The sequence below is a fragment of the Triturus cristatus genome, chromosome 4_1 (assembly GCF_964204655.1).
Source record: "Triturus cristatus chromosome 4_1, aTriCri1.1, whole genome shotgun sequence".
In the NCBI taxonomy this organism is placed as follows: Eukaryota; Metazoa; Chordata; class Amphibia; order Caudata; family Salamandridae; genus Triturus; species Triturus cristatus.
The window spans coordinates 1,062,508,538-1,062,533,619 of NC_140585.1; the positions used below are offsets into that span (position 1 = coordinate 1,062,508,538).

The 25,082-nt window shown below is 41.0% G+C and overlaps 1 protein-coding gene across 3 annotated transcripts in view; it reads right to left on the reverse strand.

Moving 5' to 3' along the window:
* The window catches only part of CRELD2 (CRELD disulfide isomerase 2), a 139,919-nt gene that overhangs the window by 89,956 nt on the left and 24,881 nt on the right, over window positions 1-25,082 (reverse strand). For all 3 annotated transcript variants that reach the window (XM_085654051.1, XM_085654050.1, XM_085654049.1), the window contains exons 5-8: window positions 21,532-21,708; window positions 17,694-17,792; window positions 5,676-5,759; window positions 4,314-4,409 (exon numbers count right to left, since the gene is read on the reverse strand). In XM_085654051.1, the coding sequence (XP_085510177.1) occupies window positions 4,314-4,409; window positions 5,676-5,759; window positions 17,694-17,792; window positions 21,532-21,708 (456 nt within the window). The remainder of the gene's footprint in view (window positions 1-4,313; window positions 4,410-5,675; window positions 5,760-17,693; window positions 17,793-21,531; window positions 21,709-25,082) is intronic.

Sequence of the window (25,082 nt, forward strand, 5' to 3'; positions counted from 1 at the left end):
CCTGCCACGTTGTGCATGCAAATGCACAGTGTGCAGCCACAGCATTTTGGCGGGCAGTGCGGTGTGCACTGCCCACCACAATGATGTGGATGGGGGATGCCACCGTGGCATCCTAATTGCCGTTGCGGGACCACCGCACCACTGGCGGACGGTCCCAGCACTGCTAGAGTGGCGGGCGGATGAAAGTACGCCCGCCATCCTAATAGGCCCCTTAGTGTTCTTTTTCTTTTTTCATGTTGCTAGTGGGCTGCTGCACTCTCTGCTGACGCCACAACATTAAAAAAATGGTTGTAGGAGTCCCGACTCATCTAGGGGGACCACCACAAAGACAAAAATTAAGATAAAAAGCCAAAAGGCCATTATCAGACGCTCCTTGCCAGAGCAGTGACTAATAAAGGAGAACTCCTAATGCTCATTTATTATTTTTATGCCATTTTGTTTTATTTTTTGAGTGATTACCAGAGACACTCCCACTTTTAAATTTGTTCTTCGGTTTTTTAATCATTTGCGGGCCGTGGGGGAGCCCCCAAGGTCCTTGCCAACACTCCACCAGCATGCACACTATGTGCTGGGAGGAGCTCGCATTTTGTATTAAAAGCAGGTGCCCTGATGCCCACCTTGAGCACCCAAATGTAGCTCTATCATTGGGGGCCACAGGAGGAGCTCCAATGACCCAGAGGCCCTTGCCGGCTCCAGGCCAGCACCCACTATGGTGCTTGCAGGAGCCTGCTCAGTAACTTCACTCCCATCCAGGCGAGAGCAGCATTTTTTTTGTTCCTTCCTCTGCAAAAGCAAAGTTGTGCTCCTTACACAGGAGAGTGCAGGCACGGTATGCCCTCAGTCTCCTGGGCAGGGAACTACAGTGCCCCAGGGGACGGGGTCCCCAGGACACTGCAGGTTTATCGGGCTCTGTGTGTTGGGGTTCCTGGGGCTGATAAATGGCACGGGTAGGAGGCCACTTGCTTCCCTCTAAAAAAAATTTAATACTGGCCCCATGGGGCCACCCCCTTTTTCTCAGCCTCTTCTTGACGGATCCCCCTAAAACTTACAAGGAAGGAGCTGAGGTAGTGACCATTTTTTAAAGAACGTTTTGTGAAGATTCATCATACGACTTTAATGTTATAAGCAAATCAAAAAATGCTATTCCTCTCGAAATGTGGTCCTAACTAGAACTACTCAATGGCAATCTCCACTGGGCTATATTATATCAATATATATGTACATCTCCAAGAGGCAGTGTGTTTAGCCGTGCACTGCTGGGGTTTGGGCGCAGGCCAGACCTTGGGCCCTACTCCACACGATGAATAGCGTTGGACATCTTACTTAACATAAAAATATATCAATAAAAATAATTAACTGAATAAAAGTAAAGGTTAAAGTAACATTATGGTTAGGTGAAAATGTGTTAAAAATACAGTTTTAAACAAACAAAACCTCTGGACTTTACAAGTTCTAGTTATCTCATGTATCTTAAATTTGTGACCAAGTAATTATAACTCACTTCCTCTCCCTGCACTGCTAATTACCTCACACATAAAATCGTGCATTAAGTATGACATCATTGATAACATCACTGCAATATCTGAAATCACATCATTTATGAAAACACTGAATAACGGGAATTATGTTTCTATTCTGTTTTTCATGTAATTTTTATTGTGTTGGCCGAGGTAGGCCAAGAATCGATTGGAAATCTTTTCAAGTGATTTCCTCACAGATAAATACTCCTAGTGCATGCAAATATTTGATGACCAATTCCTGCTCAACAGTCACAAGATACATAATTAATTAGCATGCTAGTACATTGTAACATTTATGACCATCAATGAAGATCCAACGACGCAGAAGAATAGATTACATAACTGTAGTCCTGTTTCTGCATCGTAGAAATATTCATTAATGTCAAACGTCCCAGCTGTCTCCCCAGCTGTTTAAATTTGTGGGCAGTGCGATAATCTGCAATTATTTTACCTTCTATTCATGGAAGAGGCGTGGCGCAGCGGCCAGGGTGCCTGACTCCGGAACACAGGGTTCACTCCCCGGTTCTGACGGCAGGTTAGCCCAGCACCATGTGACTCTGGGCAATAGCTTGCTTAATCTTCCCGACGGCCTCCAGCGCCGGGACACCTCTCCAGAGGTAGCTGTGTGCTTTAGAAATGCTGACATGGCATTCATGAAAAAATAAAAGGAACTGCCTTTGGGAGGCAACTGCTGGTACAAGGCATTTATCGGCAGAAACATTAGTTACTACTGTTTCTGCTGAACAAAAGAATGCAAAAAAGGTGTAACGGCGTCAGTGTAGCACTGCGGAGAATATTCTATTGATGTAGATCCTACGATGCAGAAATATGTGCATTCTGGAGCCGGTTATTTTAACCATTTACCATTCAGAAGATTTAAATTAAAATTGAAAAAAACAAAATCATGAATGAAAATTAATAAATGTACATGTTTTGGAAACGTGTTGCATTAATTTGATCAAAGATGTTATGGGAAAATAATGTTATTGCAAGCAATTTTTGTAAAACAGTGTTAGCACATATTACCCTGGAGCAGAGATTAGCTTGGTTCTATATCTGGGTGCTACTGACTGGCAGTTCGTGAGGTACTGCTCCCTCACAAGCTGCTCGTTGGTAGTCTCAGTTTTAGACTTGCTCTATGATCTCTCACTGCTATCAACCCATACAACTCAAATCTGTAGTAAAATGTACTAGTATACTCATTGTTTTCACAAAGAACAACCCACTGGCCTTTTCTTTACAGAGATGGAATTAAGTACGGCCATTTTAGGGAAAGCAGACCACTTGAGTCCAAAGCATTAACAAACAAATGCCTTGTGTATACAATGGATGTATGAGATAAATAACTATATATGTGATGATCGAGTATTTCCTTTCAGATGTTAGGCACTCCCTCATGAATTGTAAAGCAAACACTTTTTAGGTGGTGGAAAGATACAATGAACACCAAAATAGCTCGAGGTGAGAGATATATAGTTATGTTCCAAGATGCTTTTGCCAATGAGTCAATGGCTGAAAGGGACTAACCCAAAGCCCACTCTCTGGATATTGAAAACAGGCCAGCTAGAACCAGTACTGTAAAACCAGTCCTAAATTATTTCAAGGCTCCCTATTTTTAGGTTTTACTGATGTTTACATTTAAATACAGACAGAACACACTTTATTTTCCTGTCTGTATTTATATAGGTATTTAAAATGTGGATTCAAAAGTAAATTAGGTTTATTTGGGAGTGATTTAAATGTGGTAAGGCATGGCTGGCAGGCAAATAGCTGTCTGGATTGACTGGTAAGTAGGAGAACAAAGAGAAAGATGTGCATAAGTTAGATACTAAAATGTTCATGTTTTTGTATAAGTGTATTGATTTATTGTTCATGAGTGTTTATATCATTGAAACCTGTCAGGCATTCAAGTAGGAGTGTACTTTGATTTGTTTTAATAAATGTGTAAATAGACTAGTTTAGTTTCATTTTTTCACAAAACCCAAACTAAATATGGATAAACACTGACAAAACGAGCAAAAAATAAATATGGATAAATGCGGAAGGAAATGTAAAAAAAAAAAAAAAAATGCTATTTAACAGGAAGCCATAATTAAGTAGGATGCAAATAATCACTGAGGAACACATGCATAAAGACATGATGAAGGTATTGGAAGATGTCTGTAGTTTCCTAAAAGTGCAGTCCGTGATGCTGGAAGACAGATCAGATACCACAAAATGTACTATACAGGGAAAGGAGAAAACTGGACACGTCCAAAAAAAAAAAAAAAAAAAAAAAGACAGCTCAAGTTATTCAAACAGGAGATGGCTGCTGACCTCTGCGGGAAAGTTGGGCTGGCAATGTCAGTGTGATCCAAGCATTCTTCAGACAGTGCTAAAACCAATACAAGGGCTAAAAAAAACTATAGGTTTAGCACTGCCAGATGGTCGTCAAATTATTAATTCAAGTGAGAATACCTTGTAAGTATAACAAAGCATTTATAGCACAGTCTTTGTGCTCTCATTACTCAGCACTTAAGCACCATATTTTCAGTTCCACTGACAAAGGTTATGACAGGTGATGGTTAATACAGATTAAGGCCTGCGTCCACCTAGGCAGAGAAGTCAGCAGGATCATGGTCTGGGGTCCCTGCCGTTCCCTGGTTCGTAGCTTTGCAACGTAGCAGGACACACACATCTACATATAAACAATTGGATACAACAAACTCTTGAACTTCTTGGCTGTGTGATTTCTCTGTGGTTTATTACAATTAAGTAGTATATTTTTTCGAATAAAACAAAACAAAAGCAAACCTGTGCATGTATCTTCATCTAGTGTGTATCCAGAAGTACAGTTTTTGCATTCATCGGGTCCCCCACCAGTACAGCCTTCGCAGCTTTTATCACATGCTACATATTCAAAACAAAGACAAGCATGTTATTTTTCTTAAGGGAATATGGACCAAAGTAAAAGGTTTTGTAAATAATTTCATATCTTAGTGTTGAAAAATAGCATTGGAAGCAATAAAAACATTGAAAAACAGAAAAGCAAAAACAAAAAAAAAAAAAAAAACGTCAAGGAGTGTGATAAGCACCGCCACGAAGGAGACCTGGCCTAAAGTCTTCTCTCTGACAAGAATTGGTTAATATTAGGCAGTAGTAATTTGGACAGCAGACGCCTTTCATAATGAGCCCCAAGCGTCAAAGGAACCGAGAGGAACTACATAGTTAAAATGTGCTGGATTACTCCATTCAGATTAAGAGTATATAAACAACATAGGCATTTGGAAGCAAGAAATATGAAAGGCCACTACACTATTTGGAGGCAATCTAGCAAATCTCTTAAAGACTTGGGCATTATATATCGGCTTATGGGTGACCGTGTTTCGTGTGGGAGAAAGGTAGGCAAAACCCAACAGTAAGCAAATAAAACTGGTGGCTTTGTGCTTATGACATTGTTGATCTGTATAAGCCCAATTAGGACCAAGTGAAAATTATAGATTTTAGTTCTTTGAGCATGCGAAAAAATTATTGCTTACTCAGGTAGCTTTCTTTTTTTGTTTTTTATAAAAAGCTTCGCCATCTTCACTATTTTGTTGCAACTACAGAAATAAAAGGTGAACAGTCCCATAAAAGAGTAGATTTTGCAAGATAAACAAAAAAACTGTTTACAGCATAATTCTCCAGCAAAACATTTTGTTAAAACAAAATCCCATGCCTGTTTTTAAGGAAAATTTTAGAAGGGTGAGGTTTTTCTAGGGTATAAAATAATGCATATTTCCAAAGTTGCAAAGCTGGTCACCTTCACAAACTTCACTGGGAAAACGATAATTTTGCAAATAGTCAGCCAGTCCCAATTTACCGCCTCAAGCACCAACCGTAATTTAGATTATAGCTTCATGACAGATTTGACAAACAAAAATGTGCCTTGTGAATCCTGCTATTGTTTTATCAACTATATCATAAAATATGGAATGATACCTGACTTCACCACATCAGCACAAATAGGATTGATCAAACCAAAAGTCACAGAAAAACAAATACTGAAAGCCTTCGCACTTATAAGTGTTTTCAATATAGATCACTTGTGTGGTTAAATAAAAATACACCAGAAATATAATGTTAAGTGAGCAAAATAAATAACAACTGCAAACTGAGAAATTCATTCAAACAAACCTTTGCAACTATAAGAGCCCTCGTTGTTTAAGCAGTACTCTTTATCTTTGCAGGGAGAATCTTCCACAGCACATTCATCCACATCTGAAATAAAAAATGACAAATCAAATAAATGAACACCGCCGGAAATCACTTTCTTTCAATTTCATTAATAATTAATCCAATCAGTCTTTTGAGTGTCAGGCAAAACATTTTCACTGAAACAATGATTTGACTGGACAGATTATTTACTGCCAAGATGGACCTATTTGAGTTGTGCTAGAGCTTATCTTTTACCAGCCTTTAACAGTGTGACTGATGGAGAGGAAAAAAAATCAAATTCAATCCAAACGGAAAGCATAATCAAAATATTGTATATTAGCATTTTCTAGACCTGAGCCTCAAGTCAATTCACCTATATACAAAAACTAATTTCATAAGAGACTAATTTAGAAATACACAATTAGCATGCACCGTTTCAAAAAACATATCACCAATCCCTGCCTGCATTATAGCCTGTGCAAGGATCCATGAGATCCCGATGTGTTCTCTCTGCATGCTCAAAGGATAAAACCACAAGCCCTAGAGGCGAAGAGAAATACATCACATGTGAGCAGGACGCGTGGCACACATCAATTTAAGAACTTGACCCTACAGGCCCTCACTAGGATTCCCCTATTTAAAGTCAGCAAAACCCCTTAAACACTATCTAATGCCACCTTCTAGAGGCATTATCTTGTTGCACTTAGGTCTTGCCTTCCTGTGTCTGCATGATATCCTTGCAGTCATCTGTATGCGAGACCAAAACAGATCTTCTACTACAGCGAAAGAGTGAATTTTATGCCACAGAATTTGGAAAGAAATCTCACTTACACCTCATTAATAGGCTTGTTAACTTGCTGCAAGTGAAACAGTAAAATAAATGGAGTTTTTTTCCTTTTTCCTTAACAGTATTATCTTTCTCCACTACAGTGGATTCTCTCAGAGATTGTTTTTTTCAAGTAATTGAGGAATATCCAGAACACAATTCAGCCTTATTGAAATCTAGGTTTGGCTATTAGCCCCATTTTGTTTTGAGCTTCATTCATCATCGAAGGACATAACATAATTTTACTCCTTTTTTACATGAAAAGTGTGCTTTTTCTCCGCAGTTGCTTGGTGGTATTTCAACTTCCTGTTCTATTGGCCAATTTGTACATTTTGATAAATGCCCAGCCTGTAGAGGGACGTCTAGGAATAATGACCACAGTCAGAGTGAGGTTTGTCTTCCTGACTCCATCTACATCCTACACAGAGGGATTTTTCAGAAACTGTCCCATAGGAGCATAAGGGGCAGAGAAAATGTTTGCCTGAGGGCCAAGAAAGGGGAGACTGAACTGAGAAGGTCATCTGATGTACCTACTTCTGCTTTGAAGGTGAGAGTTCTGTAAGTGTGCACCAAGTCACCATTTTGGACACTCCCGATCCTGTCAATGACGAGAAGCAGGAATTGAGGCACATACTTTAAAGTCAAGATGTGCAGAGATCTCTGGGTCGACGTCAAGGCTCCTGTCTTTGTCACGTTTGATGTTGGGGAGGACTCATAATCTCACTATTTCCACCTCTTCAGTGAGAGCTGTGTCTCCTTGCCCATGGAAGTTCTCTTCTCAAATCTCCACAGGATGCTACAGGATCTCTACAGGATGCTACAAATGTAATAATTGCTGATTTAAAAAGGTTGATGATCAAACCCATCCTACTTCCGAGCCAAGTTCTCGGAGGGTTCAGATGAAACACAATTCTAAGCCTTCAAAGGAGGTCACAGCTACACTTAACAAGGAAAGGCTTGCAATCCATTCACACCAGGATCTTGGGAGGTCTTCAAGTGATGATTACATTGCTTAACCTGTAAGCATCTGTTCTTGGTATGTAGAGCTGTAGATTCACATGATTTGCATACTCATGCCACCAAGTGTTGGGTCTAGAGGTTTGCAAGTTGTTTTTCTTTGAAGAAGTCTTTTGAGTCACAAGGTAATAGGACTCCTCCTCTTAGTCATAACGTGCACGGTCATGGACTCCAGGCCTCGAAAAACCCACTCTCAAGTGAGATTTCATCAGGGCGAGTTATTTTCAGCATTTACTCGTCCATTGCTGGCGAGTTAACTTAAGCTAGGGAACAGCTGCTCTGTTCATTCAAAAAGTGAATGTGCAATAAAAAAAAGCCTTTAAATCTGGGTTGTCTTGACACTTTTGCTGTCTGTTCAAGGACAGAAGTAAAATGTCAGTTTTTCTTTTTACAAATTGTTCCTTATCTGTTCCTGGAAAATGGTGTTTAATTTTCTCTCTCATTATAGTTAGTGCTTTTTGTCAATTCGGTTATCTGACAATAATTGTGAAATGAAAGGCTGTAGAATGTCAGGTTTTCTTGCTAGCACAACATTTAAACAGCTTCTTCAATGAATAGTAAAAGTATTGAAAAATATATCGGGAATTATGAAAACATTTTTGTAGTTCAGAAGTGTGATGCAAATAAAGATTTACATAGGAGCAAAACAAATCGGAACACTTTACTTTGTGATGTGCAAATAATAAGCACTTGCAGAAACTCCATTCCAAGACATTGTCCACTATATAGTTTTAAAACAATGTCAGTAGGAAATTCTGTTGCCATTTCACTGAAAAATCTGCTGATTGCAAATGACAGTGTGCTGCTACTTTATGCTTTAGTTATGCATTTCTTAAATGTGACCGTTTTTAAACAGGTTTTGATAAACATTCCTGCCCCTGAACTGATGACAATGCGGTTAATGAACTGAGACAACTCAGTGGTCATGACTAGCCTATATGGAGCTAGATTTGTATTGTATTTGGGGCAAAAGTTTAGTCTATTAAATCAAACAAAAGAGTTTTCTGCACATCAGGCATGCTGACCTTGTGTATTTGAAGGTGCTCTCAGATGTGATAAAGAAGTAAATGTAGACTCAGTGAATTAAAATACTTGCCCAGGATCACATAATTTGAAACCAGTTTATGGGTCAAGAGCATTATAATTAGGTTGAGTAGATTATTTAAGTCACTAGACCTGCAGGTCTAGTAACATTTTTAGGATTTTGCAGGGCCTGGACTCCATTGTTAAGATTGTTTTCCCACGAAACAGTGAGAATGGAGTAAGTAAGTGAAAGTAAAGCTATGTCCATGCATGTGAAATGTAAAAGAGAACTGCAACAACCATAAGTGTCTGGGAGGAGGGATGGCGCATGTGAATTATACAGCTCTACATGCCCAAAAAAAATGCTTAAAAAGTAAGTAACAATCGGTTCGAGGCATGCGTGCTGTAGATACCAATGTTTAGCAGTGCCTTCCAGAAAGCAGTGGTTAACCAATGGACTTTGCAGTTGCTTGAAAAAAATTGATTTTAGCACTGTCTGTCCTACATTAGCTTGTTGGCGTGCTAAGACATCCACACAATAGTGTTTGGTAAATGTGTGTGATGTAGACCATGTAGCTGCTTTACAAATGTAAGCTATGGGACTATTACCCAAGAAATGCATAGATGCTCATTTTACGAGTAATATGTGCTCTAGGAGGTATAAATAAAGTCCTTTTGGATTTAATGTAGCATGTCTGGATACATTTCACGATCCCGCTAGAAATGCTAGATTTTTAATAGGTTTCCCTTTGTGCGGGGGGAGCAAATGCAACAAAATGTGTTTTGCGAAAATCCTTTGTTCTGCAATACATCGAAGCTCTTTTAACATCCAATGTATGAAGAGCTCTTTCTGCTACAGAATCTGGTTGGGGAGAGAAAACGGGTAGCTCAACCGACTGGTTAATATGGAAAGCGGAAAGTACCTTTGCAAGGAATTTTGGGTTGGTACTAAGAAGCACAGTGTCCCTGCGAAACTGGAAAAATGGTTCTTCTAAGGTTAGTGCCCGAAGCTCACTCACACGTCTTAGTGAAGTGATAGCAATTAAGAAAGCAACCTTCCAAAAAAGAAATTGGTGGGGTAATTATGTAAAGGTTCAAAAGGTGGACTCATAAGCCTAGTTAAAACAATATTGAGGTTACATACAGGTGCACGTGGTACCTTTGGTGGTATCACTCTTTTAAGGCTTTCCATGAAAGCCTTAATTACTGGTTCTCTGAACAAATATAAATGTCTGTGTTAAAGGTAGGCAGTCACTGCTGCAAGGTGTAGACTTATGGAAGTATATGCAAGACCAGAGCGTTGTATATGCAAGAGATAACAAATAATGTTTTGTATAGATGCATTTAGTGGATCAATTGTTTGAATATTACAATAAATAACAAACCTTTACCACGTGGCTGCATAGAAAGCTCTACCCCTAAGAATGTCCATGCATTCTGTTGGCAGGTTTAGATATTCAAACTATGATTTCAGGGGCCAAATTGGTAGATTCAGTTTCTTTGGGTTTGGGGTGTCTGATTTTGCCATGGTTCTGAGTGAAAAGATTTGGAGTGAGACGGAAATACCGCTCACCTAGATATGGCTCATGTCCTCCAGCCAAGAGAGGAGGCCCGCCCAGCCTCTTCCGGCCGATGATGGGTGAAGACTGGCCCGGTCGCCTAGGCACATCTCGCGCTGCAGTAGCTGGTCACACTTAGAAATGCTGTGCTAACCCCTCCTCCTGGGCTTAAAGTTGCTGGGGATTGTGGTTTCCCATCTCGCCAGCACAGAAAGCAGGTATGTGGGCTCCAATGTCCCCAGTGCCATGGTAGCTGGCTGCACTCAATAGCGCTGAGTTAACCCATTCTCCTGGACTAAAGGTTGCTGGGGGTTATGGTTTACTCTTTTGCTGGCATAGAAGGCAGCAGGTATGCAGGCTCCAATTAAACTTTAAAACTTCTGTTGGTAAAATAAAACGTGATGCCAAAGCCCAACTTCGCCTGTATATGTCTGTTAACCTTAATTTGGCAACAGTGCCTAGATTTCAGAAGAGGAAATGGGGAGGTAGAGCTTTCTCCATCACGGCAGTGAGACTGTGCAACTTGCTGCCAAATCATCCGACCAGTATCAATTTACACTCTCCCTTCAGAAAAGCTTTAATACCTGTTTTTTCACATTGTAGGGTATCCCTTGTGGTTCTGTTTGTCCTATTCCACTCTGCTGAATCAGACCTTTGTGATTTGCGGAGCTTTACAAATCCCCCTCAAATCGATTCAAATCAATTCACATGAGTATAAGGCAGGGTCATTTTCTAGAAGCAGGGCACTCATGACACTGAGTGTGTGTCAGGTTGGTGAGTAGTAATGTTTATTTTTTAATGTTTAAATTCAGGATGCTACGGTCTGCCATGTCGATCTTTACTAGCAATATTTATTTTAAGATAACAATTTTAAAAACAGATTGATAAATTTATGGAAGCTTTATTTAAAATTGTGAAAGGCTTCATTGCATGTTTAGGTAAGACAATACACATAGCAACGTGCCTTGCATTTGTTTGCATCGCAGGTGATGTTTCTATCTCTTCGATTATTTGAAATGTTCACACATAGCAGGTAATGTAGCTCTTTACTACTAACTAGTAGCCAAGTGGTTAGGATGGTTATCTTTTAACTTAAGCCTTTGTAGTTCGAGACGAGTCAAACCACTTTTCCCAATAGCAGTGCTCAACACATTTTCAAAAACATTTGCTGAAGTAGTGAACCTTTCATTTACTTTGATGAGAGGCTGAACTAGGGGCAACATAACTACAATCTGACTATTGGCATTACTGTTTCCTGATGAACTCTGAATGTTCATGTATAGCAATCATTGAGACTTTCAATTAACTACAACTATAGATTACCTCAACCCCTTGTCCTGCAGTGTACGTGACCTAATTTGTTTTGATCATCCAGCTGTTATTTGCAAGGTTGTTTTTTAAGAACAGCCAGACCATTTATTTTCATACACTATCTTTGCAGACAGTGGTAATCAATTACATTTTAAACAAGATTAAATTCTGCTGGTGGAGGAACATGGCGGCCGCAGCTTAAACGGCCGCGGGCTCAACCCTTCGGGCTCCGAATGGCGGCAGGAGACCAAGGTTCAGGAACACATCGTTAAGTACTTTCAATCAGCTTAAATAACTTACTACTTCTCCTGTATGGATATTTTCCCCAAGAAAGAGTAGTTTGTGTGCAGTTTTTCATCTTTCCGTGTCTGGAATGTGAGGGGGGGGTCGCTCCGGTCAGCGCAGGACGTCCCGTCGGCGGTCGACGCTCTAGCACTCCGGGGATTCTCAGGCAGCGGGGACGGGGGCGGAGCTGCCACGGGGTAGCCGTGCTGGAGGTGGGGGAACGCCGCGAGCGTATGGAGACGCAGCGAGTTTTTCCCCCTGCTGCTGTGCAAGGGGAAGAGCGTGCAGCCTGGAGGTCTCCTGCTCAGGTCCTGAGCAGGTAGGGGGAGCATTGTTGCGGCGGATCATCCTGGGGGAGGCCCATGAGGTCACTGCGCTCACTCCGGATATTCCGCTTGTAGGAAGACTAGTGCGGGTGGCTGCGGTGGGTGTGGCAGCTGATGGTGGGTTTCTGTCTCCAAAAGTCTATGGAGGAATAAAAGGAATATCGACAACAACAGTGGGGGACAGTTGTGGAGAGGGTTTCCCCCGATTGTATGGAGAGGGGTGCTGTATTTCAGGAGGGAACATCCCCCCCCCCCAAACTGAGCAGATACTCACTGCGTGCAAGAGCAGCTCACCTCGCATCCAACACAGTGATCACTTACTCAGTCCTACGCCCATGAGTTTCTCCACCGGTGGCGGAAGTTAAAACCTCTGGAAGACAGAGTAAGCAGGGGGGGGGGGGGGGGGGGGGGGGGAGGAGCACCAGTAGGTCAGTGTCCTCAGTGGAAGCTAAAATTCAAAAGGGTAAGGCGAAATCTCACGACAAAAAAGTAACTCTTACTAAATCAAAAATCACCCCGTCACTGAAAACCTTTTACCAGGTTATGTCTTTTTCTTCTACAAAATCAAAGTCCCCACCTTCATCTCAACCTGGGACCAAACGCATGCCAAAGCCCAGTATCGAGATCACTCCAGCGCCTGTACTGATCCCAGTACCACCTCTCACTCCCTCTCCCCCCCCCCCTTAAAGCTCTAAAAGCGAAGGCAGTGGGGAGTAAACTCAGCGAGCTTAGCGGAGCTCAAGAAAAAAACATGCCGCCAAACCTCGGCGAAATTTCTAAGCCTCCAGAACTTGTCAAAATAACTAATTCGGAACTGGAGATACACCCGGCAATTAATCTTACTAATAGATTTTCAGTGTTGGGACAGAAGGAACGAGACCGAGTTCCAGACCAGGCCCAGGATCAGGAACAAGATCAGGCTCGAGGAGAGGGGCCCTTGCTCAGAGGTTGGAAGCGGTCACTGCAAGGACCGAGGCAATCGAAGAGGAAATTCCCAAGCTGAAAAATGCGATTGAGTCTACCACTTCACAGCTGGCGAAACTATCTACGCAAAATAAAGAATTGAAAGACGATCTTGAAAGATTGGAGAACCATTCAAGGAAAAATAATTTGGAATTTTTAAATATTCCTGAAGCTTTGGAGGGAGAGGACATAAAGGGGTTTCTGATTTCCTTATTGAAGGGCACAGTTTTTAAGAACCATCCTAACATCGATCTTAACTATGAAATCCAGAGGGCCCATAGAGACCCTTTTAAAAGAAACCTGGGAAGGCAGAAACCCCGGAAAGTATTGGTAAATTTTCTATCATACTCAGTTAAAGAGCAGATTCGGTCCGCTGCCCTAAAGGAAGGGGTTATCTTGTCCCCATTTCCAGATCTATCTCCCTTTTCTTTCTCCATCAGATCGGATATTTCGCACATAACGGCTGAAAGACAGTTGGAACTGGGGAAAAGACTGGCAGAGCTAAATAGTTTAGGGGCAAACGCCCAATTGAGGTTCCCCGCTACTCTGAGAGTGATGTGGAACAACCACATGTAGATGATCCGCTCTATAGAAGAAGTAGACTCCCTCATCGCAAAGATACAGCACGGAAAACAGGGGGGGGGAATAAAGGAAGAATGGAGAGGTTTCTTGAGAGCTTGGTTTCCTGCCTTTGTACTTAGCAGATGTAATGTAACTGTATTACAGCCCGGGGGAGTAGCGCCCGAATAGGCGTAAGCCTACTTGTAGGGAGGGATTCTCAGGGTGTAGGGGGATCCAGGGGACACAGGGGGTTTCGAAGGGAGGGGTGTGGAGGGGGGGGGGGGGGGGGAGCACTGGGTGGAGTCCAAAGCGGGAGAAAAATAGCTAAAAAAATATTCCTCAGCACACCTGGCAATAAGAGATATCCATTCAACTCCAGCAAAAGGTGTCCGGGACGAGGAAGGATAAAATGAAAGGGGGTCGTAATATTCAGTTTATTTCCTGGAATTTAAATGGCCTGAGATGCCCGAGGAGACAGAGACTGATTTTTAAATATCTAGAGTTGTCACCAGCACAGGTCTGTTTGTTGCGAGAAACCCTTAAATCAAACAGAGTCACAGACTATCTTCTATAAAATTCCTTGGATACAATGTTTCTGTCATTCTCAACAATCAATAAATAGCCGTGGGGTTGCAATCCTGGTAAAGAAAGGGGTCCCCTGCATGATCAAATCAGTTCAGACAGATCAAACAGGCAGATGGATCATTGCCCAGTTGGATTGCGAGGAGGAAAAAATTACTTGTTCATCTTTTTACGGCCCCAATATAGATGACCCAACTTCTTTGGCTAAACTACAAGATAATCTGATTAGGATGAATCCTCCTCTGGTAATAGGTGGAGATTTTAACATCCGGCTTGATCCTGTAAGGGATAGATCCAATCTGAGTCATGTTAAAGGGAACCCGCGTTCTCGCAGGGTCATGAAAAACTTATTACTAAACATAAATCTGGTAGATCTCTGGAGAGCTAAAATGGGGAGTGCCCAGGGATTTACTTTTTACTGTAAAAATCATCATTCCTCCAGAATAGATTATGTTCTGATCAATAGAGAGATCTTAGATAACGTCCTTAGTATATCTGTACTGCCGTGCCATTTATCTGATCATGCACCCCTTCTGTTTTTATATTTTATAAACAATAATTGTCCACAATCAAGATGGACACTGAATAGAACAATGTTAACAGACTCAGGAATTATCCCGTCAATTAGAGAGTTTTCTCTTGAATTTTTTAACATCAATGTAGGCTCCACTTCAATAGCACTCGTGTGGGACGCCTATAAACCCGGTTCATTACACAGCTTAATAAGCTTCAAGAACAGATCTAAGGCCTTGGAAATGCAGATCTTGGAGAATAGAATATCTGAGCTTGAAGCGGAAAGGAGCCTTGTCAATCTGGAGGATATAGGAAAATTGACTTTGATAGGGAAGAGATTGGAGGTGGCCGGGAGGATCTTAGGACTTTCTTGGACTTGAAATGTAAGGCCCAGTGGCAAGTCCGTAACATGGAAGATTTTGAATACGGGGAAAGAGCGGAGTCCTTACTGGCTTGGAAGGAGAGGATAGACCGGGCAAAAAATAATATAAACGAACTTAGTGGTGGGACCAAATCTAGTAAGCCCGAAGAGATGCAGAAATGCCTTCTGTCTCTCTTTTCGAATCTATATAGGGAGAACATAGATCCCTCTCATGACCTGATATCGTCATGGTTAAGGGATAAGTCTTTGTCTGTTCTCACTGAATCCTCTAGAGATGCCCTAGATGCGCCCATATCTACAGAGGAGATTAGGAACCAAATAAAGAGGTTAAAAAACAAAAAGCAGCTGGTCTCGATGCCCTCCCCAAGGAAGTGTATAAACTGTTATTCAACTAACCTACCTATACTCCACACTTTATTTAACTCAGTTTATAGCTCCACTGGGGTAATCCCCAGATCTTGGAAGGAGGCCACAATCGTTTTAATATTGAAGCCAGGAAAAGATCCCCTAATGGCGGACTCCTACCGCCCGATCTCCCTGCTGAATGCCGACAATAAGATCTTTATGGGTACTCTGGCAGGGAGACTGGCAAAATTGGTACTAAGCCTGATCAATACTTATCAAAAAGGCTTTATGGTAGGGAGAATAATTCAGGAACAAACCCAATTACCGATAGGAAATATCGATTTGGCTGAGACAAGGGCAGACTCCCTGGCAGTAGTGGCTTTGGATGCCGCCAAGGCCTTTGATCGTGTGTGCTGGAGATACCTTTGGGGGGTCATGGAGGCCATGGGTATTGGCCCTATCTTTGTGCAGACTTTAAAGAATTGTTATATTGGGGCTTCGGCGAAGATCTTATTGAATGGTTCTCTGACCCCATGTTTTGACATCCAGAGAGGGACAAGACAGGGGTGTCCCCTATCCCCCCTTTTATTTAATATATACATTGAACCCCTAGCGCAGACAATCAGATTGGATAACGCCATCAGCCCATTTAGTTCGCAAAATTATCAGTGCAAAATAGCACTGTACGCTGATGATGTTATAGTTTACACTACCGACCCAGATTTTACCATTCCACGGTTTGAAAACACGTTGAAGGAGTTTGGCTCGATCTCCGGATATCTCGCTAACTCGGCTAAAACCAAAGTTATGTGTTGGAACACAGTTTACAGAGGCGGTCCTACTAGCAAAGAATTCATGTATTTAGGGGTTAAAATGGTTAAGGACCTGAACAAAATCCCCTGATAAATCTGGCAAAAATTGTAAAGGAAATTGATTACCTCTTCGCCAGATGGAAAAACCTCCCTTTGACGATCTACGGGAGAGTTAATCTGGTGAAGATGTCCGTCTTGCCCAAGTTGACGTACCTTTTCAATGCAGTTCCCCTAACTTTCCCCCAGAAAAATATTAGTAAGATCCAGGGTAAAATTGAAAGATTTATATGGGGACAAAAAAGCTCAAGGATGTCGTGGAACAAATTAAGAAGAAAACTCTTAAAAGGTGGGTTGGCTCTCCCAGACATTACCTGGTATCTAATGGCTTTTCAATTTAAGGGCATTAGGATGTTGTTGACCACCCCAGAGGAAACCACTTGGGGTAGGTTACTAGGCAAAATGGCATTAACAGAGGGAGGCAGTGGACGAGGAGGGTTCTTATATAAATTTTGGGCACCCAGATTTTTCAAGCGTGTACGCCTTTAAAGCCAGTAAAGCCTAGCTACTGCAGGCCATTAGGCTATTAGAACATTCAGTCCCATCTGGGCAAAATGCTCTAGTAAGTAAAACAAAGGCCTCAGGAAGTCTGAGAGGGTTGAAATCCCTTTGGGCTCCGTTAGGCTTTTGTTCACAGCTGTTGCTGTGAAAAACAAACATGTTGGAGCTCCAGGCTATTACCAGCCATTAGAAGTCCGGAGCTACTCCACTGCCTTCAATGGAGCGCTCAACATTCCAATGTTCTAATAATGCCTACATTACCATCACTGATACCTCTGCAACCACTTTCACAACTACTCTCTCCACCAGCGTCACTACTAACACCACCGATAGCACTATAAACCATCACCGCTACCACTAGTATGACAATTGCAACCACCATCACCACTACTGTTACCACCATCAACCTTACTATCATCATTAAAACATCCACCACCACCACAATGTTGTGTTTGTCTGTGTGTATAAAAGAAATGCTCTCCCAACACCGGTTTGTATGCGTAAGAGAAACAGTAATGTGGATGTATAGGAATTACATAGTAGGTACCTATTGGCTTTGTCAATGCTGGTTTACGTTTTAAGTCCCAGTTATGACTGGCTGATTCACTCAAACAAGTACATCATCTAAGATTCTGCATGGTCCTGAAAACATAGTTATTTCCCAGAAATACTGTCTAGCTAGCAATTTGCTTTGAAGTTTTATTTTAACAACAATAATCTAATGGTATAAGTGCCCTCTACAAACAAACCCCTAGAACATAACGTAATTCCCTGGACTACTTCATTACTTTAGATGAGCACATCAGTTGCTGAACAGACAAAGAAAACAAGCCAACATATTAAAATGTTTAAAAATATTTGAGCTGATCTTGGACTATGGAAAAGTACATATATTGCAGTAAACATTTGAATTAATGTACAAAAGTATGCTCACCCACACATGCTTCCTCATTAGTCTTTGTCCATCCCTCTTTACAAATCTGGCAGTCATTGTTTGTTGCTCCTGTGCATGTTTTGCAAGCCTGATGGCAAGCTGTTTATGCATAAATTTAAAAAGAATAAGCTTGATAACAATCATACAACAGAATTTCACAACAATCTAACTTCAGTTGCATTAAAAAAAAAGAAATTCCACTTGGTAAGTGCCCAGTTTGTGATGAACAAAAGAAAGCAAATCTCCATGGAAATAGTTTCTTCAGGCTAGATTTGTGTATTTCGGTGTCTCTTCTCCCAGACTGCTGTTGAGGTCCATTTAAGGCATATCTTCTTCAAATTGCATTTACCTCCTCACATCACAACTTTCTTTAGTCGATCACGCAAACATGGATGCAATAACCACCACTAAAGTTAACCAACTTTACAATATCTCAACACTCTTTGTGAACTCTGTAACTTAGAATATGTTCACCTGGCTGGCCATGCTCCCATAGCTCTTTATTTAAGCTAACTGTTCTTTACTTTAGTTGAAATTACCTACAACACAGTACTATATGTACCTTGTTGGATTATTAATTACTTTTACTTTTGATACCATTAATTTAGCGTATACAGCCAGACATTTTGTTGTATTATTTACACTTCAATCACACATTGTACATTTTGCTTCTGCCACTTATCATGACGCCCTCATCCACAAGCTTTACAAAAGAATGTGAACTGTAGGTACAGTACTGATCTGGTTCAAGTCATACAGCTCCTGTAGAACTCAATGCAGCAAAACAGGCAACTCCTTTTCGACCGCTGTATCTTTTCCATTTGGTGTCCTACAAGGACACTAAATGGTTTGTTGAACCTTACCCTACCCCTCTTCCAGTCATATTGCACTTTGAAGCTTGATTCATCACCAGTAGGACACAGAATCCCCCCTACCCTCAGTCTTGAAGCTTGTTCTACCTATAAGGCATTGAACCATAATTACCCTATTACCCCACACAAACTGAAGCTTTTGGTAATAACAGGACAACAAGATGGAAATACGCATTCCTTCTCAAAGCATCATACTTCAAAAACTCTTCCACTACTAAATGCTGCTTCTCAGGGAATACACAAAGGATGCCCATCCAACTGACATTAGACTTGACCCCTCCCTACCAATCTGGAATACCAGGCTTAGAAAGCACTTATTAAACAAGACTTATGGCTTTTTTCCTGCTTTCACTTGGAACCCTACCTAGACCACACCTTTGCTTACGTTTAACAGACACCCACTGATTTAATTACACCCAGCTTGTACCCACACACTCCAGAGTCAATGTGACACATGCTGGGTTATTGTCCTACAGCTTAAGCATCTGCATTAAAAAGTAACCTGTGAGCTTTTTTTATATACTGTTCACATTTATTGACCGACTTTCTCTGGTATCTTTTGTACTCTGCTAATATACATTGAAATGTTCAAACAAATTAGACTGCAATACAGTGCTTGGTCAGCTTTGCATAGGCTTAGTAGTGCTAGACCAACAAATACGAAATACATAAATATAATCGTAATATTAAATCATAATAAAAGAAGCGCAGTACCACAGTCTTGAAGAAACATTCTTAAGAAGAACAAAACAGTACTAGAAGTCTTGATAAGTTGTTACTAAGGGAGTTGATAGAATCATTGCTGCTAACATAGGAAGCCAGCTCAATTGGTATTGTCGTGTATATAGGAAATGATCATATACCAGAAGGCAATAAAGGCTAAGAAAGACATTTAGGATGTGGACAGTAACAGGATTCAAGGCAAAAATTTGCCGTGCTTCCATTTTTCCACCTCTGCTCCAGGTAGAGCGCAGTAACCTCCACTATTCGGTACACCTTTCCTGCAGAACTGGTGCCACGGCTAAAGCACTGGAGGATCTGATATCTTAATAGTGGGGGTTCTGTAAGGCGCGGTCATTGAAGCCACAGCAGTCTAATGCCAAAAAGGTTTTAAATGTCCCAAAAATGCAAACAACATCCTCCAAGGATGTAGGTGAAATGTATGTGATTGCTGGAAACAGACCTCCACTTTCTGAGTATACCTCCAGCAATCATAAGTGACCCCAGTCTTACCATACGTTTATGCACATCAGACCTATCACTACAACCCTATCAACTCGATCCCACCATAAATGCAGGAGTGGGTTTGATGAATTTATGTGCACAACAATGGCAGGCACCTTTACATTTGATGCACGTTCTAGCGAAGATGTTCCCTCTGCCACATTGGTAGTCTAATCATTGGGCAGTTAAAGTTTAAATGATGTTCAAAGGCACCAAACAATCTACATTTGATTTCACTCCTTACTGGCGTCCATGGCCTTGACAGATAACTATACACTCCTCAAACTACTTTAGATGCTGAGCTGTCTTGAGAAAGCTGTAGTGAAACATCAGTCTCCAACAGCTGGAGGCTATGGGAACATTACAGACGTCATGGTTCCATAATGGTTTTATGATAGCAGAGGTGTAATCAGTCCTCTGGTTAATTTCCTGCTTTCTCATCATTGTGGTCATGAGCCACTCCCCTCAACTCTTGGGGCCCTTCGGGGTCCCGCCATTTTGAGCTACATGGCAAGGTGGTTCATCTGTTGGTCTGTTTTGGTGTTTCTCAACTTGCCTTGACCATTGGGCTTTGTTCCAAGCCCCATCTCTATATTTCCCTCATGGACATATTCAGAACACTTTGCCCACCTTTGGTTGGACAGTGTCTTCAGAGGTGTATTTCCAAAAATAGGTGTAAAAAAAAAAAAAAAAAAGGGGGGGGGGGTGGTGGGAGAGGTGGACTGTACAATGTGTCTATTAGTTCGATTAAATGGAATGCAAGAGGGGAACAATGTAAGATTCATTCAGAATTAATACCAGCAGTTAGTCTATCAAACAATATTGAAAAGTAAATGAAAAACAAAACTGCTAGGAGCAAAAGAGTTCCAATATTCGGCAATATAACGATGTCTAGAAGCTACTGTCACAATAGTAAATTCCCAAACCAAACCTTTACTTCTTAGATTTCACTTCAAAGTGCTTATAACTTCGAAATGTCAGGTAACTAAAAAACAAATACCTAACATGGTTTAACACAATAAAACATTATTAACATCCTACACTAATAATCACGAAATAGAAGTTTTTATGGCCTCAGTTTATCTTAATGGAAATTTAGGGCCTGATTTTAAGTTTGAAGGATGGAGTACAGTCCTTCGGCATAGAGGTGGACACTACATTTGCGATTCCAATGGTATTTCTTACATCAAATTTTGAGATGACTATCAGTCCAGCAGCCCTCTCTGTTCCTTGAAAGGAACCGCTGGCACAGCGGTTCCCATTAAAAGTACAAAAGATTTTGTAGATGGCCATTCACCAAACGTTTAATTTTTTTTATTTTTCCGAAACAAACTCAAAGTTTTTTTCTGAATAACAAAAAATGAATGACCCCCACACCTTGTAAGTTTTCTCCGAGGGCGACTGTGTCATTGTTGTTTCTGTCTACCCTAAAATCGGGTGGATGGTGTAATGCCCTTCCTCTGATGGGCTCTGCTCTGTTGGGGTGTTCGAGGAAGCTTTGCTTTGATGTAGCCAAAGGAGGCCCCGCCAAAGGAAAGCTTACAGTCTGCCCTTCTCTAAATGAGGCAGGCCAACCAAGAGTTTGGTACGTAGGCTGCTTTGTTGCATTTGCGACAGAGTGCTCTGTGCACCAAACTCTGCTTTCAGGAACATGGGCCTAATTTAGTTACACATTTCGCAAGGTTACATCACCAACAGATTTTTCGCATGATATGCATAACATTAGAAATAAAAGTGGTTACCTGTACAAAAGGCATGTGTGTCGTTCTTTTCCGTGCTGTAGTATCCATCTGCACATTCTAAACAAAATGGTCCAGTGTATTCCACTTTACAACTGCAGGATCCATCACCACTTCTTGTGCCATCTCCTTTACAGAACCCATTGCCATGGCAGGGTCTTTCCGATCCACCGAGACAGGCTAAATATCGATAACAAAGGGGGACAAAGGGGAGAGGTGTACAAGCATAAAAACAGATGTACAAGTTGCCCATTTTGTTTGAGACTCTCTCCCCCTGAATGAAGGGACACTCATCTTCATGAGTATTGACAGGGTACTTTTTATGGAAAACATCAAATTGCACATGAATTTGATTTGAGACAGGGAATCCTTTCTGCATTAACATCATTCTTTGCCCGATCTTTTCAGAGGGAAAAAGTCAAACAATTGTATGGCTCATTCAAACAACTGAGATAATTCTTCTCCTTTAAGCCTTATCTTTGCAAATATGGATTCACTCCCTCACTTATCCCCCGATTCACATTATAGTTGTTTTACAGCAGACAATATGAAATGTTTTACTTACACGCTTGTTAGTTCTACTTTCTTTAAAGACCTTCATCACCTCTTATATATTCATCTTAAATTTACTGTCTCAGGAAAGTCACGGAGACACTATGTGAGATTGATCAATTTATACTAATAATGTTCCCCCCCAAGTCGGACTGCACTTTTCTACTCCCTCAAGTTTCAACTGGTGTTTGCTCATCTTGCTATTTTGAAATGCATGATAATGAGCCATTGTTTCTCAGTTATTAGTATCTGTTCTTCCAGTTGAGAATTTTCTTGACTTCTTTTCAGTTCCCCAATAAATATTTTTATAAGAAAACCACCACTTTCCAAAACACATACAAACTGCCATTTCTTCTGCAACCTTCATATGTATTATGGCAAAGGCTGTAGGCAAAAACTAAATTCATAAATAAGAGACAACACAAACATATTGCTACAGGGAATTGGTTTTAAGAGAGGGCAAGATCATGCAGGTCTGTGATAATCTGTTTCACTTTGATTTTGGTGGTACCCTTCTGTGATTGCAAAAAAGAACTATAAAGCAAAGGAATGGAAAGCATGCAGAGGAACTGCAGGTGTCTAAGGTGGACAAATATTTCCATCTACCCATTTTAAAGCTACACATTTACACAATCAAATCAATAAAACTCACACACAATTTCATGGAAACATTTTGAGCTTGATAGGATTCACTCCGAACTCCATTACTGTCAGAAACTGTATCTTTCGTTTGAGCCACCCACTGAGGAAGGAGTTTGATTTACATTGAGCACTACACCCTGGCCAGCAATTATAATTTTGTTGAATTATACTGCTCCCCTGCGTGGGATGCTGTGGTGGTATTCTCTCAGATTGTATGCTGAAAACTTTAATAAAAATACCTTTGACAGAAAAAAATAAAATCAAAACTCGTATACCACTAGAATGTTTTCCTATGTTAAATTAAATGTTATCCGTAGGAAAGTCACAAAGTAGTAGACAACTTTTTTCCACCATCACCTTCCCTCAACTTTCAAGGCTATGTGGGTGTACTAGCGCATATATATCAGTCCAATTCAAGAAATGTTTTGTGCATTTAACACAGCAACATTTTCTAGCATGTCAGAGTTTTAGTCTTTCTGATTCCTCTCTCTGAAAACAAATCACTTCCTCGAAATAGTTGGTTGCATGTTCCCATTGTTTTTGTGCAGCAGCATGTACCCTCCCAGAAGGTGACTGTATCGGAGAAGTGCAGACATGTCGAGCAGAAGACGATTTGCGGGTTGTAGGTTTTCAATGAGTTACACATCTTGCAGACCACTTTACATTGCCAGTCTACTTAATGAATATTGCAGAACAATACTGAAATTATCTTCAGGCAGGCTTTCTGTAATGAGACTTTAAGGTTTATCACTGAGTTAATGTACTTATGCTGATAACAACCTCCTTCATGAATCGCGTTTCCTCCCTCTCCAAATATAGGCAAGGTTTTTCAATAGTAGTTTATCTTGATGGCTTAGCTTTCTGGTTGCACTTCTTTTGCTATCTGGGTTGTTTGAAGATTAAATCCAATCTGGGCCATAGTAAAGCACTTTACAATAAAAGAAGTTCTATTGAAAATCGACAGAGAGCTCTAATGAAAAATGTGCATTTCGAAGCCCAACAATGACTATCTGAAGGAGGGCTGATGCCCTTTGACTTTTTTTCTTTTTGTCCACAACCGCATCATTCCTGTGTCCCTACATAACATCTGTTAATCCCGGAGTTCTACTGACGTGGGGGTACTAATTGCAAAATGGGACATGAAGCTACAGCATGACCAAGTAGCTGCCAACTACAGTAATGGGACTCACATTCCATACAGAATTATTTTTGAAAAACCATTATATATGCAGCATCTGGCCTTGACGAAGCGCCATAGTCTGGTGAATAATTGACCGGCGGGCTGATCCTGCCAAAGATAAACTTAACACTGATGATGACTGTGGGTTAGTAGACTTTCTTTCCGATTGCAATGTCAAAATGAGACTGAGAGAGAGACAGACAGTGAGAGACAGAAAGACCCAGAGAGAGAGAGAAAGACCCAGAGAGAGAGAGAAAGACCCAGAGAGAGAGAGAAAGACCCAGAGAGAGAGAGAAAGACCCAGAGAGAGAGAGAGAGAAAAAGACCCAGAGAGAGAGAGAGAAAGACCCAGAGAGAGAGAGAGAAAGACCCAGAGAGAGAGAGAGAGAAAGACCCAGAGAGAGAGAGAGAAAGACCCAGAGAGAGAGAGAGAGAGAAAAAGACAGAGAGAGAGAGAGAGAAAAAGACAGAGAGAGAGAGAGAGAAAAAGACAGAGAGAGAGAGACAGAGACAGAGACAGACACAGAGACAGAGAGAAAGACCCAGAGAGAGAGAGACAGAGACAGAGACAGAGACAGAGACAGAGAGAGAGACAGAGAGAGAGACACAGAGACACAGAGACACAGAGAGACAGAGAGACAGAGAGACAGAGAGACAGAGAGACAGAGAGACAGAGAGACAGATATGGTGGTAGATTGAATGTGCTTCCCAGCCTTACACTGAACTGTTTTGTCACAGTTTCTAGGATGAGCCACTATGTATTGCATGGACAGATATGTTTGAAAGATAGAATTGCACAACAAGGTGGACATCATCAGCTCATCTTCAGTACTTGAAAAGCTTGAACACGATTTCTGATTGGATTAATTTGTAGCGTTCTTATAATATTTTGTAAATTTATACTACCTAAAAGAGCCTACTTTGTGTCTGTGGCATTCCAGATAAACAATTCACATCATTTTCAATTTGTCCTCCCGACGCTTCACAAGGAAATATTTTAACATAAAAGACATGGAGAAATATATAGTACGTTTGCTGATAAGTGGTTACTTCTCACATGGTTTTTCACATGGCATCTCAAGAGAACAACATTTGCGCAAATTAACATATCTACATCAATTACTCATTTCATGAAGGAAGAGTGGATTGACAGTTGCATTTACCAGTTCTACCAACTACT